This window comes from Oryctolagus cuniculus, chromosome 12 (genome assembly GCF_051225735.1).
Source record: "Oryctolagus cuniculus isolate XC-2025 breed Fujian yellow rabbit chromosome 12, ASM5122573v1, whole genome shotgun sequence".
In the NCBI taxonomy this organism is placed as follows: domain Eukaryota; kingdom Metazoa; phylum Chordata; class Mammalia; order Lagomorpha; family Leporidae; genus Oryctolagus; species Oryctolagus cuniculus.
Window position 1 is genome coordinate 43,815,016 of NC_142878.1, and position 16,719 is coordinate 43,831,734.

Here is a 16,719-nt window from a genome sequence, read left to right on the forward strand (position 1 = left end):
AGATCTCTAGATCAATTACTACTGTCAAATAAGAAGGATTTAGAAATGATTCAGTTAAGAACAGATGCCTTGCAACTACTATTTAAACCCTGAATTGTTTAACAATTCACCTAAACTGAACTATAAAGAGCCTATTTATAATATTTGAGTATGATAATTTTGGTATAGAATACTGTTTGAAATCAAATGGGTTACAGAATAGAAAATAAGTTTTTGTTATTAGACTTTACATTAAAATGGTACCCATAATACAATTTCATGCATATTTATTTCCACAACACATTGGCCATTACCTAATATACCTCTGTTGCAACAAACATTAAATACAGAGAAGAATTTGGTGGCTAATTATTCTATTAAACACTGGGAAAATATATACCTATTATATTATTATAGCTTCTTGTATAATCATTTGCTTTTGAGAAACTATGTATCAAACTCCTTTGGCTCTTCCCAGGAGAGGTACTTAGAGGGCTCAAAAATGTTGTGTGTGTGTGGTTTTTTTTTTAATTTTATACAGGATTAAGCAGACTAAGCCCAATTCAAAAGCAAAATTCTTTAGGAAACCAAAGGCTGAGAACATTCCTTATTCACAAGTGAAATTCCATTGTCAGGGAAATCACTAATACCAAGTATCAAGGGAAAATGTCTCATTCCTATTGCAGGATCAGCTAAAGTGAAACTGCTTCTTCAGTTGCTAGGAAACAACCAACTCATTATATGCCATTATCAGAACCCTAGAGAAGCAAACCAGCATCTGCTTCACATTTGGGGATACTGGAGATTGAAGTAAAAGCATTGAAACTGTGGCCAAAACCCCTGGTCTCCAGGGTTTACACTGTGACCACAGCAGGTGCTTGCACTAGACCAGCCTTTGAAGTTGTCCTTTCTGTAGCTCTTTTTCTAATAAAAAATAAAAATTGTTTTCTCCAATATCTCACATTTGCAAACTCCAAGATTCTAAGACTTCCTTAATTGAGTTAACCTAACTGTATCTATGTTGAGCAAAATTCAGGGGAAAAAAATTCTACTCAGGAATTTTTTAAAATAACAGAAAAAATATTAACTAGTAGTTATTTGTTGAGTAAAATGTACTACAGGTTTATGCCTTTAATTTCAAAGTCAAAATTAAAAAGGAGAACTGTTTCAAATATCAGGAGGATAAAAAGGAACACACACTGCTAAATCTAACACTCAAAATGACATTCTAACATTTATCTGCCTAGTGTTCCTACCTGATCCTAAAGTTTAACTTGTATCTTCATTCTATTTCATTATTAAATGTCTTAATAGTTTGTCACAGTGAATCACTAAATACATTCATGAACATATACCATATTTATTTATGAATCTTTCCCTTCAAGCAGATGAAGTTGGAAGTGCTAGAAGTTGGCCAGTTAGAATCAAGAGATTCCCACTGTTTCTGTATCCTGAAAAGTAAGTTAGCCTTCAGAAGAAACTGCAGGTTGGTAAAAGTAGTCAGCAAAACACATTCCTTCCCTAAATAACAAATGATCCCAGCAGGGCTCACTCATGCTAGTATGAATTCTTCATGCCACTTCCGGATCTCATGTGCAAATTCATTTCAAAGACCAACACCCGTCATTCTGTGCTAACCCTTACCTTAATATTACCTCAAAGTCTTTATCCTCAAGCAACTCAGTTCTACTCCACTGCAATGCCTACTTCTCACAACCTTACTATCACTCACCTTCCTCTGTGTCTTATGAACATCACTTTCACCAGGGTTGCCAGATTTAGCAAAGAAAACCACAGGAAACACTCAACACTAAGTTTAAAACCAAATACACAACAAATAATTTTTGTGTGGGTGTGTCCCAAACTACTCACTGTGAGCCTGATGTTCAGACTTCACTAGGTAAACTTACTCTGTCAACCTTGACCCCACACCTCTGAGAAGATACCTTGATCTGTGACAATTTTCTCACAACATGCACCTTCTTTCCAAATTCTATTTTCGGAAAAAAAATCTAATCTGTCAACATCCCTTCTCTGAACAAAACCAATTTATCTGTCTCTTTTCACCTATTCCTCCCAAAGCTACTGAATCACTTCTTCCCCACCACAGGTGACTTTCAATTATTGGATCCCAGTCTCCTGATCCTTCCTGACAACCTGTCTTCCTTGAAACCAGGATACAACTTCAACGTATCTTTCATTAATTCCCTGGATACTTTCTCCCTTTAGACTATCTGCCATGCTAGTTATTAATCCTGGGTCCAACAAAAGATTTGCCCATATTCTAAGCTTCAGAGACTTAATGAAGACAGCCTTGCTACAAATTTTAATATTTAGCAATTACATTGGATATTTGTTGCTATATAGATTCTGTCATTTACTGCTTCATCTCCCTCTTTACTTCTCTAAAAACAGTTTAAAAAGCACTATCTCTGTATCCCTGCATGGCTAAACCTGATTTCAGAACCATCAGCATTATAGTCATCTGGGATAATTGAATGAAAAATGCAAATACCTTAGGCCTGCCTGAGACCTACCGAATAAAAATCTTCAGGAGGGAGTACAAGGAAGAGACTATATATTTGAATATTCTACCATCTCCCCAGGTAATTTTTATTAAAACCTAATTTATACACCATTGCTCCATTAAGTAAACTCACCATCATCTTCCTTCCACTGAGAAAATCAAGGAAAGAGCAACTTTGGTCAACCTCTCTGTACAGTCAGGTATGACGCAGATACTTCATCTGCCCTTTTTTCCATTCCAATTTTCTTTTCTTTTCTTTTCTTTTTTTATTTCTTGACAGGCAGAGTGGACAGTGAGAGAGAGAGAGAGACAGAGAGAAAGGTCTTCCTTTGCCGTTGGTTCACCCTCCAATGGCCGCCGCGGCCGGCGCGCTGCGGCCGGCGCACCGCGCTGATCCGATGGCAGGAGCCAGGTGCTTCTCCTGGTCTCCCATGGGGTGCAGAGCCCAAGGACTTGGGCCATCCTTCACTGCACTCCCGGGCCACAGCAGAGAGCTGGCCTGGAAGAGGCGCAACCGGGACAGAATCCGGCGTCCCGACCGGGACTAGAACCCGGGGTGCCGGCACCACAAGGCAGAGGATTAGCCTAGTGAGCCGCGGCACCGGCCCATTCTAATTTTAAACATGAAGTGCAGGCTTCTTTTCCAAAAGCAGCTCATAATCTATCTGGCCCATTCCTTTTTAACTCTTTCAAAATATTCCTTTTCTAATAATTCTCTCATTTTCTACAATTCTCAGGCCCTCTTTACTGAATCCCATTACTCTGAAAAAAGTATGACTGTTCCCTTTTGGAAAACAAACAAAAAAGGCTTTCAATTGATACCACTCCTCCTTAGACTACCCTCCTACTTTTCTTTCCTTTTCCCCCCTTTCCCAACTCCCCAGATGGCCTATTTTATCCTACAAGCAGAAAATACCTCTACCACCATGGTTTTACATAAATTTATTCTTCAGCTCCTATAAGCTGACTTTCTTCCATTCCCTATTCCACCAAAGGTTCACAAATGGCTATCCAACATCTACCATCTCTCTGCTCTATCTCAATCCTCATTATCATTGATCTACCATTCTTAAAACTCTCCAAACCTGAGATTTCTGAAGTTATGAAGGGTTCTAAAACTGCTGCTGTCTAGGTACACACATAGAACTTGTGATTTAAATGGCCTGGGGTATGAAATTAAATTTGAAATTTAAAAATGCCCAAATGATTTTAATGTGCACATATATTGGAGAATAAGTGCTCCAAACAATCCTCATGACATTAAACTTAGTTCTTTTCCTTCCACTTAAACTTCTACGTTTCTTTATTTAAAAAAAAAATTATTTATTTATTTATTTGAAAGCTAGAATTACAGTAAGTGAGGGAAAGACAGAGGGAGATTTTCCACCTGCTGGTTCACTCCCCAGATGACTGCAATGGCCAGGGCTAGGCCAAGATGAAGCCAAGAGCCAGGAGCTTCATCTGAGTCTCCCACGTGGGTGGCAAGGGCCAAAAAACTTGGGCCATCTTCTGTTCCTTTCCCAGGCCATAGCAGAAAGCTAGATTGGAAGTGGAGCAGCCAGGTCTCCAACCAGTGCCCATGTGGGATACAGCACCACAGGCAGTGTCTTTATCCACAAAACCACAGTGCCGGCCCCAATTACCACAGTATTTCTCTTCTGCCCCAAAAAATAGTCACTAGAAGGGGACATGAGAATAGCTTCTGGAACACTGGTACTGTATTGTTTATCTTGTTCTGAATGATAATTACACAGGTGTTTGTAGTTCAGGATGGTTTCTCTATATACTTATGATTTGTACATTCTTCTATGCTGTATCTAAATTTTAAACAGCCAATGAATCAGGTGTCCCTCACAGTCCACTGATGTACAAAGCTTCTATCCAGCTACTAAATTTTTACAAAGGATGTTAAACTTACCAAATGTTGGTCTGTTTTCTAAAGCAAATCTGTTAGTCTCAAAATAGCAGCTTTTCAGTTCCCATTAAAACATGCAGATAAAAGTGACTTTACACAAGCCTGTAGGTGGATATGCACTCCACTTACTGCTCTTGGTAACCGCTAAGCATCCTGAGAAAATAAGATACGCATCCATTTTCTCACCCTATCTTTCATCTTGATATTTTACAGTATATATGCCAAAAATGTATCTTCAGCACTTATCAGAATAAACTGTGACTTTTATACAATTTATGTGTCAGAGAGCTCATTTTCGGAAAAACTCCACTTGATCCTTTGCCAGACTACCAAATTCCCTAAATAATTTTTAGGCTGAGCTTTTGATACATACTGAGAAGAACAATGAATAAAATCAGATGACTGTGTTGACAGCATGGCTGATTTAAAATCCAAAAACGTATAATGCAGGCAATTATGAATTATTCTATATTCCTTGATAGTACTCAGCAGTAGAAAAAAAGAGAGGCATGGTTACTCTAGACAAATAAAGGCCAAGGTCAAAAAGGAATTGGTGAGTCTAACTGAAATTAACAAACTACAGGATCTGACTAATAGAAAAGGAAATGCAGCCAAGAGACTGATATAACTGGGAGAATAGGAGGAGTCCAGAACAAACGATCAAAGAGCACATTTATCAAAACTCAATCAGCAAAAAATGGTAGGAAGGCAAGAAGTCATGGTGGAATGAGAAAGAGTTTCAGAGTTCAAGATACATTTCATCTACCTACTTATGCACCTGAAAATGAATTAAAAATATCTACCATTAGAATTATCATTCTATAGCACTAATAATTATAGGTGCCTGACCATACGTAGAATGTAAATAAATAAGGGGCAATTATCATAAGGTAATGAGGTAAATTCAAATTACTATTACTGTTTACCTAGAATACAATTATACATTGATATCTGAGAAAAAAATAAAATTTATTAGATTACCCAAATATTCTTTTCTTAAGGATAAGTCACCATTGATTGGACAGAAATTCTATGCACAAATATATAACCATTCAAGTACAAACTCAAAGTAAAACAAAATTTTACTTTTTTCTGATACAATTTCCAATCACAGTACCATGGTGTATAAAAATTATTTTTGTATCTGAGGAATTTCTATAACACCCTTATAACTCAATATTCCCCATAATGAGACTAATCAGAAATGTAAAGAACACAGATTACTTATAAAATAGATCTGCTCTTCTTGCTGCAGACTCAACTAAGCCATAAATAAGACATTAGGATTTTTAGTCCTCATAAGCAAAGAGAAAGATTAAATTATATAACATGAAAATTTGGTCTTGGGTCCACATAACTCATTAGGTGCCAATTACTCATTATACATTCAGCCCATCTGGATTTCTTTGTCAAACATCTCAAACCTGACTGCAAATTTTTAACAATTCTCTACTCAGCAAACGCATTAACCACAGCTTTGCCAATAATAAAATGATACTTAATGCATACTTCTTACCTGTCTCAACAGTTTCTCAATGGCTGACATTACCATAAGTCCTCTCCAAACAACTGGTGCAGTCTCTTCAACCAGGAAGCCCATAGACATACTAAAAAAATAATGTACACAAGCACAATTGATCTAAGTTAATTAGTATTATTCTAAAAATTGTAAAGTAAGAAAAGATATGCTTACCAAGCAATACCATAATTTAAAAGAGGCCTCATTAGGTTACCTGAAATAAGAAAAAAATCTCTTTTAGAAGAGTAAATCATTTGTTGTTTGACCTTTAAAAATTTTAACTGAAAAGTGATCCCTGTTAAATATAAGAGTGGGAATAAGAGAGGGAGGAGATGTACAATTTGGGACATGCTCAATGGCACTCGCCCCAAATGGTGGAGTTAGAATTATGCCAGGGGATCCCAATACAATCCCATCAAGGTGGCATGTACCAATGCCATCTCACTAGTCCAAGTGATCAGTTTCAGTTCACAATTGATCACACTGATAGGTCTAAGAGTCAAAGGGATCACACAAATAAGACTAGTATCTGCTAATACTAGCTGATAGAATCAAAAAGGGAGAGAATGATCTAACATAGAAAGCGGGATACACAGTAGACTCATAGAATGGCAGATGTCCTAAATAGCACTCTGGCCTCAGAATCAGCCCTTAAGGCATTCAGATATGGCTGAAAAGCCCATGAGAGTATTATAGGCATGGAAAGCCAAGACACACTGGAAAAAAAAAAAAAAAAAAGAAGAAGACGACCTAAGTGAAAGATCTCTGTGAGTGAGATCCCAGTGGAAAGAACAGGCCATCAAAGAAGGAGGTACCTTTCTCTGAAGGGAGGAGAGAACTTCCACTTTGACTATGACCCTGTCGGAATAAGATAGAAGTTGGCGAACTCAAAAGGCTTCCATAGCCTTGGCAACTCATGACTAGAGCCTAGGGAGATTACTGACGCCATAAATAAGAGTGTCAAATTGTTAAGTCAACAACAGGAGTCACTGTGTACTTACTTCTCATGTGGGATCTGTCATTAATGTGTTGTCCAATGTAAATTAATGCTATAACTAGTACTGAAACAGTATTTTACACTTTGTGTTTCTGTGTGGGTGCAAACTGATGAAATCTTTACTTAATATATACTGAATTGATCTTCTGTATATAAAGATAATTGAAAATGAATCTTGATGTGAATGGAATGGGAGAGGGAGCGGGAGATGGGAGGGATGTGAGTGGGAGGGAAATTATGGGAGGGGGAAGCCATTGTAATCCATTAACTGTACTTTGAAAATTTATATTTACTAAATAAAAATTTTAAAAAAAATTTACTTAGTTCATTTTAATTGACAAGTAGTAATTTTTAAATGTATGTATTTATTTATTTACTTTTAAAGTTCATATATACAGATTTAGGAATGCAGTGATACCTCCTGCTCTACCCTCCACCCTGCCCATGCTCCCCCACTTCCTCTTCCTTCCTCTCATTCCCTCTCTTAATTTTCACAATTATCTTTCAGTTTACTTTATACTCATAAGATTAACCCTACATTAAGTAAAGAGTTCAGCAAATGGTATGAGACAGGGCTTTAAACAATCATCAAATCTCGGGCTGGCGCTGCGGCTCACTAGGCTAATCCTCCGCCTTGTGGCGCCGGCACACCGGGTTCTAGTCCCGGTCGGGGCGCCAGATTCTGTCCCGGTTGCCCCTCTTCCAGGCCAGCTCTCTGCTGTGGCCCGGGATTGCAGTGAAGGATGGCCCAAGTCCTTGGGCCCTGCACCCCATGAGAGACCAGGAGAAGCACCTGGCTCCTGGCTTCGGATCAGCGCGGTGCGCCGGCCGCGGCGGCCATTGGAGGGTGAACCAAGGGCAAAGGAAGACCTTTCTCTCTGTCTCTCTCTCTCACTGTCCACTCTGCCTGTCAAAAACAAAACAAACAAACCAAAAAAAATCATCAAATCTCAAAATGTCAATTTCACTCTATACATTACATTTTTTTGGTACTCTATTGGTACTACAGATCAGGGAAAACATGGTATTTGTCTTTTTGGGACTGGCTTATTTCACTAGGTATACTGATTTCCAGTTGGATCCATTTTGTTGCAAAAAGACAGGGTTTCATTCTTTTTTACGATTGAGTATTATTCCACACTATACATATATACCACAATTTCTTTATCCAGTCATCAGTTGACAGACATCTTGCTGATCCCATATCTTAGCTACTGTGAACTGAGCTGCAATAAAGATGGAGATACAAACAATTCTTTCATATGCTGTTTCATTTCATTTTTGTAAATTCCCAGGAGTGGGACTGCTGGGAAATATGGCCGATCCATTTTCAGCTTTCTGAAATATCTCCTTATTGTCTTCCATAAAGGCTGTACTAGTTTACATTCCCACAACAGTGGATATGCAGAGGTATACTGTCATACTACAACTCATATATTGCACAATGATTGAATCAGGCTAAATTAATATAGTGATCACCTCACAGTCTTTCATTCTGATAAGAACACCTGACGTGTCTTCTTTTGGCAATTTTGCAAGACATTATTAGTAATAACAGTCAATGTGCTATGAAAGAATAGGTCATTGGTACTTACTCCTCCTAACTAAAACTTTGATAAACAACTCCCCTTTCATGTCTACCCCAAGCTTCTTATCAAATTGCCATATCAGAACTACAAATAGAATTCTTCCAAGATGGCTGAATAGGGAAGGGATATACTGCTTTAGGCTAGGGGAAAATAGTAGCAAAAAAAGTAGAAAAAACACATTTTCCATGGAGAGTTGGAGAGAAATCTGCAGTGGAAATCCTATAGAAGGAAAAGGGACACCATGGATGAGCATGGCAAGTGTGGAAGTGCAGCAGTAAGTGCAGACACAACATAGGACCGCCACAGACAAATGCTGGAGGAAGCACCAGCTTTGCAGAGTGAGATGAGAGAAGACTGCAGCAGCCCACGCCACTGGTTTACAGCTGGAGGGAGAGCCTGGTGGAGTACACTGCCTTTGAGTCTGATCTGGAGTGCTAAAGAGGACAGAGCACCCACCTAACACAGGGAAAAAAAAAAAAGGCATGTTTCACTCTCCATAACACCCTGACAATGGTGCCCGGCAACTGGCTGGTGGCTGGGAGAGGACACCATTTTGACATGAGTAACAATCATGGCGGTTCTTGTTTACACATGTGATCCATGGATTTTACCAGAGGGAAAAAGTGATGGTCTCACTGACTTTGAGTCTGGTGGGAGAATTGACAGGGGGATGGACGCCCACATAAAACTGTGAGGTGCCCCCAAGCCCTCAACATATTACAGGCTCCAGGGCTTAAACTGCCAAGTCAGAGTACCCACAGGCAGCTGGCTCTGAGAATATCTCTGCCTCTCTGTGGAACAGACAAGCTAGCAGGGTGGAGCAGTTCCTCTGCACCCCATGACTGTGGGAGCTTGTGTGCTGAGACTGTGGAAACTCTGTGAATGCACCACTGGGCACAGGGTGAGGCTGGATTTCTGAGTAATCACAGTGTGAGGCACCAGAGGCTAAGAGCCCCCTGATTTTCTAGAGTGGGTTATTGTAGTGGGATCTGTACCCACACAAAGGTTGCACAGATACTTTGTGCAGTTCATGTGGCATCACAGGTGACTGTTGCACCCATTGTGGGCTAACCCAGGGTACTGATCACCTTGGTAGAGAAAAGATGAGGGTATGATTATACCAACAGAGATGATCATACCCTCTCCCCTGCTGACAATAGAGGAGATCTAATACACCCAACTTGGGTGTCATTCTGGATACTCACCCCACCCTGAAACACTAACCAGAACTCCTGGCCACACCCAGCACATGCCTCTGGGTATTCACTGAAAGAGCAGACATTCCACTAAGCCAAAGAGGCATAGTCCAAAGATAAAAGCCATCAGAGGAGAAAACCAACAAGTATTTCCATAAATACCTAAAAATAAATGCAGACATTCAAGAAACAAGAATAAGGAAGACAAAATGACTCACTCAAAGGAACACAACAATACTTTGATATTAGAATGTGAAGATGAAAAGATTGATGAAATGCCTGAAAGGAATTCAAAAAGATTAATCACAGGATGACTTAGAAGAAATGGAGGCAAATTCATGAGTTAAAGAAACCCACACATGACATGGAAGAAAAATTTTCTCATGAGATTAAGATTTCAAAGAGAAATCAAAATGAAATATTAGAAATGAAGAATTCAATAGATCAAATACAAAATACAGTGGAGAGCCTTAACAACAGACTTAATGAGGCAGAAGAAAGAATATCCAAGCTAGAAGACAAATCATCGGAAATCTCTCAAAACAAAAAAGAAGAAATTAGAAAAATTAAAAACAGTGTTGAAGATTTATAGGATACTATAAAACAACCGATACACAGGTTTTAAGAGTTCCTGAAGGCATGGAAAGAGAGAGTGGATTAGAAGGCCTATTCAGTGAAATAATTACAGAAAACTTCCTTAATTTGGATAAAGAAAGGGACGTTAGAGTATAGGAAGCACACAGAACTCCCAATAGACATGATCAGAAAAGATCTTCACCATAACACAACACACTGTAGTCAAACTTTCAACAATAAAACATAAAGATTCTAAAATGTGCACAAGAGAAATGCCACATTTACTTTAAGAGGATCATCCATTAGAAACACAGTTGATTTCTCATCAGAAACCCTACAGGCTAGGAGAGAATGGAGAAACATACTCCAAGACTTAAAAGAAAAAAAACTGTCAACCAGAGTACTGTACCCTGCAAAGATCTCATTGATAAATGAAGGTGAAATAAAGACCTTCCATACAAACAGAAATTGAAAGAATTTGTCACCATTTATCCAGCCTTACGAATGATGTTTAAGGATGTGCTACACACAAAAACACAAAAAGACAGTCATCATTATGAAAGAATGTAAAGGCAAAAAATCTATCAGTAAAAGTACAGAGGAAATCCAAAGCAAACAGAAGCAATATTTTTGGGAAAATGACAAGGCCAAGTCAATACTTTCAATAATAACCTTGAGTCTAAATGACCTAAATTTTCCAATTAAAAGTCATAGACCAGCTGAATTTATTCAAAAACAAGACCCATCTATTTGCCGCCTATAAGAAACACACCCACCAACAAAGATAGACAAAGACTTAAAGTGAAAAGGATGGAAAAAGATATTCCATGTTAACAGAAAACAAAAACAAGTAGTTGTAGCCATCCTAATATCAGGCAAAATAGACTTTAACACAAAAACTGCTAAAAGAGACAAAGAAGGGCACTATGCAATGATTAAGGGATCAATTCAACAGGAAGATGTGACTATAATAATGCCAGGGAGCCTGGCTACTTAAAACAAATGTTAATGGATCTAAAGGGAGACATAGACTCCCACAAAATAGTAATGGAGGACTTCAACATCCTACTTTCATCAATGGATAGATCAACTAGACAGAAAATCAACAGAGAAACAACAGAATTAATTGATACTATGGACCAAATGGACCTAATTGATTTCTACAGAACAATTCATCCCAAAGTTGCAGAATACAAATTATTTTCAGTAGTGTATGGAGCTTTCTCTAGGACAGACCATATGCTAGGCCATAAGGCAAGTCTCAGCAAATTCAAAAAAACTGAAATCATAGCATCCTTCTTTTCTGACCACAATGAAATGAAGCTAGAAATTAACAACTCAAGAATCTCTAGAGCATATGCAAATACATGGGGACTGAAAATGCTCCTGAATGAACAGTGTGTGGTCACAGAAGAAATTAAAAGGGGAATCAAAAAATTTCCAGGAATGAATGAAGATGACAATACAACATTTTAAAACTTATGGAATATAGCAAAAGCCATGATAAGAGGGAAGTTTATAGCAATCTGTGCCTATATCAAGAAAAGAGAAAGGTGCCAAACAAATAAGCTATCAATGCATCTCAAGGAGCTAGAAAACCAGCAACAAACCAAGTCCAAAAATAATAAAAAGAAAGAAATAATTAAAATTAGAGAATAAACAAAACTGAAACAAAAAATATAAAAGATCAGTGAAATGAAGAGCTGGCTTTTTGAAAAAATAAACAAAATGATACACCATTGGCCCAACTAACTAAAAAAAGAGGGAGAAGACCCAAACTAATAGAATTACAAACAGGCTACTCATACTGCTGCAATTTAACTCTAATTGATTCAACTCAATTTACAACTGTTTAAACATTATATCAAGTGTACTACTAATATTCTCATTAGACAAAACAAGCAAAAATAGTAGGGATATAGCTTTATTTTAAAATATGTTTCTAATAAAAGCCTCAATAAGTAACTTTGCCTGCTTATTTTATTCAAACTACATATGCACTCACCCTTGCTTCTATATCCTCCTTCTCTACTATAACAAACCACAGTAGATGTTCTCTTAATTTGTGTGATTTGGATTTATACTGAAGTAAAAGTTTAGGGCAAAAACACAAAAATATTGCAGTATTCTGTATTCAGACTTCACCATATGTTCTTTAGATTCTTTGTTCTCTATAAAGAGACTGAAATCAAACATCATAAATAAAACATATAAACATAGTCTATACAAGAAATCCATTGCAGAATGTCATTGACTGCATCATATTCAAAATTCAAAAAAAGGCCACAGTCTTTCAAAAAAAGGTGGTGCATTTTTATGGTTTCCTTTAACTTCTGACTAAATTGTTCATTCTTCCCATGCCTAATTTGATAGCAGTAATTTACTTCCATGTAACTTTTTCAATTCTTTCCAAACCATCCAACTTAAACTTTTCTCCATTGTGCTATACATGACATATTACTTTCTATTGTCTTCAATTACCTACACACAGAGATTAAAGAATCTGAATTATCACATGTTTTTTCACCTTCCATCTGCTAAAAGGGTGAGTCATCGTAACAGATTTTTTCCCCACTGTTGAACACCAAACTTGCTTTGCTGCATTAAAACCAATTTAATCACAATGTCGCTACTTATATAATGCTGAATTTGGTTTGCTAATTTTGCTAATTTTTTTTTACATATATGAACTAGGGGAAGTATTCGGTAATTTTCCCCTCCATTCTATCCTTTTATGGTTGTTTTAGCTTCAGAAAATAACTAGGAAATTATAATATTTTCTATTCTTTCAATGAGTTTGTATAATATTAGAATGATTAGTTTCATGAGGTCAGATTGGTATTTCTGTGGTAGGAAGATCTTAACCATTGATTTCATTTCTTGGATAGGTATAGTGTAATCCTGGTTTCTATTTCTTCCTAAATTTGCTTGGGTGTTACACATTTTTCTAAAAAGTACCTATTTCAACAAATGTTTCAAAAGCATTGTGGTAGCACCATCCAAATACTTCTCCCACTATGCCCAACCTGAATTCTCTGAAGCCTTTCTACTACATGATAGATTATCACATTTGTTGTTTAATTTGAGAGACGGACAGAGAGAGCAAACTCCTATCTGCTGGTTCACTTTCCAAATACTGTCTTATATTTGGAACCCATGTTACACATGTCAAGTCTCTTTTATTTTCAACGTATTTGTTGAGATCTTGTCTTCACCACTACTCCACCCCAAACACTATTTTTAAAACTCTACAATATCAAGCATTTACCTACTTAATTGGTTTAAAAAAAAATTTTTTTTGCTGCTGCTGTTCTGCTTCTCTACTGCATTTCTGTTTTCAAGTTATTCTTTTCTGCTTATTAATTTCACTTCCTTCTACTTTGGATTTAGCAAATTGTTTTACCTTCTCAAGTTAAATGGCTGCTCATTTATTTTCAGTCTTTTTATTTCTTTTCATAGAAATATTCAAAATTAATCATTTATTTTAAACATCTGAATCAGTGTGTTCTTACAACTTTAACAAAATACTTGAAGTAGGCTAATTTTTTATAAAGTGGTTTATTTAGCTCACAGTTTTGGAAACTCAAAGTTCAAGATCAGTTCAGCCAAACTAGTCCAGCCTCTATGAAGGCCTTGAGGGCCTAATGGCAGGAGCATATGTGAGATATCACATTGCCAAACAGGAAGCCAAAAAGCAGTTTACGCACTGGGCTCACTCAAAAGAACTGATTCTTTTGAGAGCCTAGGGGTGCCATGAGAGCTACCTTAATCCCCTTCCAAGAGTAGGTTTCCCAGTGACTTCTCCCACTAAGCCCAACCTGAATTCTCTGAAGCCTTTCTATTACATGATAGATTATCACATTTGTTGTTTAATTTGAGAGACAGAGAGAGAGAACTCCTACCTGCTGGTTCACTTTCCAAATGCCTACAATGTCAGGGAATAGGCCAGGCCAAAACCAGGAGCCAGGAACTCAGTCCAGGTTTCAATTTCTTTCTTGAGCCATCACCACTATCCCCCAGGGTCTGCATTTTGTACAAGCATACTCTCCAATCTGGGACACAGGCATCTTAATTGGCATCTTAGCCACCTGGCTACACTTCTGCTCCAGTTACCACCCTCTTAATACCTCATAATGGGTACAGAATTTCAACCCATGAACTCTTGTGCAAGAAGCCACTTGCAAACTATAGCACTGTTTTTAGCTATATTCCACAGGTTTTCATTCCCAACAGTATTTATTTCAACCAGAGTTTGCTTGGAAACTGTTTTTAATTTTCAAATGTGCAGTTTTTTTCTTTTTCTTTTTTTTTTTGTGCAGGTATTTTTAGTGGCCATTTTGTTTTTATTTTATTTTATTTTTTTTGACAGACAGAGTGGACAGTGAGAGAGAGACAGAGAGAAAGGTCTTCCTTTTCCGTTGGTTCACCCCACAATGGCCACTGCAGCCGGAGTGCTGCGGCTGGCACAATGCGCTGATCCGAAGCCAGAAGCCAGGTGTTTCTCCTGGTCTCCCATGCGGCTGCAGGGCCCAAGCACTTGGGCCATCTTCCACTGCACTCCTGGGCCACAGCAGAGAGCTGGACTGGAAGAGCAACCGGGACAGAATCTGGCACCCCAACCGGGACAAGAACCCAGGGTGCCAGCGCCGCAAGCAGAGGATTAGCCTATTGAGCCGTGGCGCCAGCCTTTGGTGGCCATTTTGTTACAAACATCTAAATTAACTATGCAATGAGACTAGGAAATGTGCATACGAATGATACCAATGATTGAAATGCATTGAAACTTGTTATGTGGCATGGTCAATTTATGGCCATGGTCCATTCTTTTAAAAATATTTATTTATTTATTTTTATTTATTTAAAGGCAGTTACAGAGAGGAAGAGGGAAGGAGAAAACAAGAGAAGGGGGAGGGTGGAAGTGAAGGAGATGTTCCATCTGCTGGTTCACTCCCCAAATGACCACAATGGTCACAGCTGGGCTGATCCAAAGCCAAGAGCCAAGAGTTTCATCCAGGTCTGCCACATGGGTGCAGAGGCCCAGGCACTTGGGCCACCTTCCACTGCTTTCCCTGGAACACTAGCAGGGAGCTGGATCAGATGCTGGCACTACAGCACTGGCCCCAAATGGTCAATATTTGTAAATGTTCAGAGTGAGCTTGAAAAGTACATTCTATATATTTTTGGTTAATATTTCACCTGATTTGCACTCCTTTTACTTTTATTCTACTTACATTTTAGGTTTTAGTGATATAGATTGCAAGCAGTCCTTATCTATCTGAATTGTTTGGTTTTTGCATACAATCAGTCTTTTAACTGGAGAGTGTATACATTTATATTTATAGTGCTGATATGCAAGTAGCTTGATTTATTTCTATCGTCCTACTTTGAATATTTTTTAGACTCACTTTTTTTTTTTTGGTAGCCTTCTTTTCTGATTGAGAGGGTTTCCCCCTTTTGCATTTTTGTGTCTTTTAGTGTGGAAATCAGCCCATCTGTCATAGTGATTACTAAGTAATATAAAGAAACATATTTATGAATTTCCTATAAAATGAATCAATACCTCTATCCTCTTCTCTTTTGAATAGATCAAAACTAATCATCCTTCCCCCTAGGCCAACCTATCTGCTATCATTGTCTTGAATTTTATTTCTATTTTTGAAAAATTCTCAACTCTTCCCTCTTTAAATATTGCCCTCAATCATATTTACTCTATTACGTCCTTCTAGAACTCCTAGTAGACTTCCTTTGGAGCTTTTCATGCTATTCTTCACACTTTGGTTTTTTTCTTAAACTCTTTCCTTGTAATATGGTCAGGCTATTCTTTTCATCTATCATCCAGTTAATTAATTTCTTCTTCATTAACTTTCGCTAACATAATATGGTAAAAAGTACACCAATATAAAATAGAAGAAAAAAGATATATCTTCACTTACAACTCTATCAGAAGACAGTGACGTAAGTAGTTCAACTATGTTCAAAACATGGCTTGAAGTTCAAACTGACATTGAAAATTGAAACTAGGATAGTCAAAAATCCTTTCACAAAACAAAAAAAAACAAAATCTATAACACTAAATTAAGAACTAATCTTTGATTTACTTCATCAGTATGTTAGATCCCAAACCAAAGAAAATGACTATGTAACTCTAAATATTTATTACAGTTAATGAATGATGAATTACAAATAGAAAGCTCAGCAACGTGGGCAGATTCATCCCCACGGGAAATGTGTTTCTTCAAAATTTAACAGGTGTTCACTTCTAGTACACATATTAAAATTGGAATGATACAGAGACTAGCATGGCCCCTGCTCAAGGATAATATGTAAAATGTTAACATGAAAAATGTATAGAAAACTCTTAAAAATGTCAAGAATATACATTAAAAACAAAATTACAGTCCCATTCTTCATTATCTTTTCC

At 37.5% G+C, this 16,719-nt stretch overlaps 1 protein-coding gene and 1 non-coding gene across 13 annotated transcripts in view; one reads left to right on the forward strand and one right to left on the reverse strand.

The window, feature by feature from the left end:
• NUBPL (NUBP iron-sulfur cluster assembly factor, mitochondrial) overlaps window positions 1-16,719 on the reverse strand; it is a 237,167-nt gene that overhangs the window by 121,407 nt on the left and 99,041 nt on the right. For 8 of the 12 annotated variants that reach the window (XR_016217904.1, XR_016217905.1, XM_017348249.4 and 5 more), the window contains 2 exons: window positions 6,115-6,154; window positions 5,938-6,028 (listed from right to left, as the gene is read on the reverse strand). Coding sequence is in view for 10 of the 12 variants with exons in the window: in XM_017348249.4 (XP_017203738.2) it covers window positions 5,938-6,028; window positions 6,115-6,154 (131 nt within the window). In the remaining 2 variants the exon portion in view is untranslated. The remainder of the gene's footprint in view (window positions 1-5,937; window positions 6,029-6,114; window positions 6,155-16,719) is intronic. The other 4 variants (XM_089309808.1, XM_070053780.2, XM_017348250.4 and 1 more) reach the window with 1 other exon arrangement.
• On the forward strand, window positions 16,548-16,649 carry LOC138844846 (U6 spliceosomal RNA). Its single transcript, XR_016218776.1, has one exon. It is a non-coding gene; the product is annotated as a U6 spliceosomal RNA (small nuclear RNA).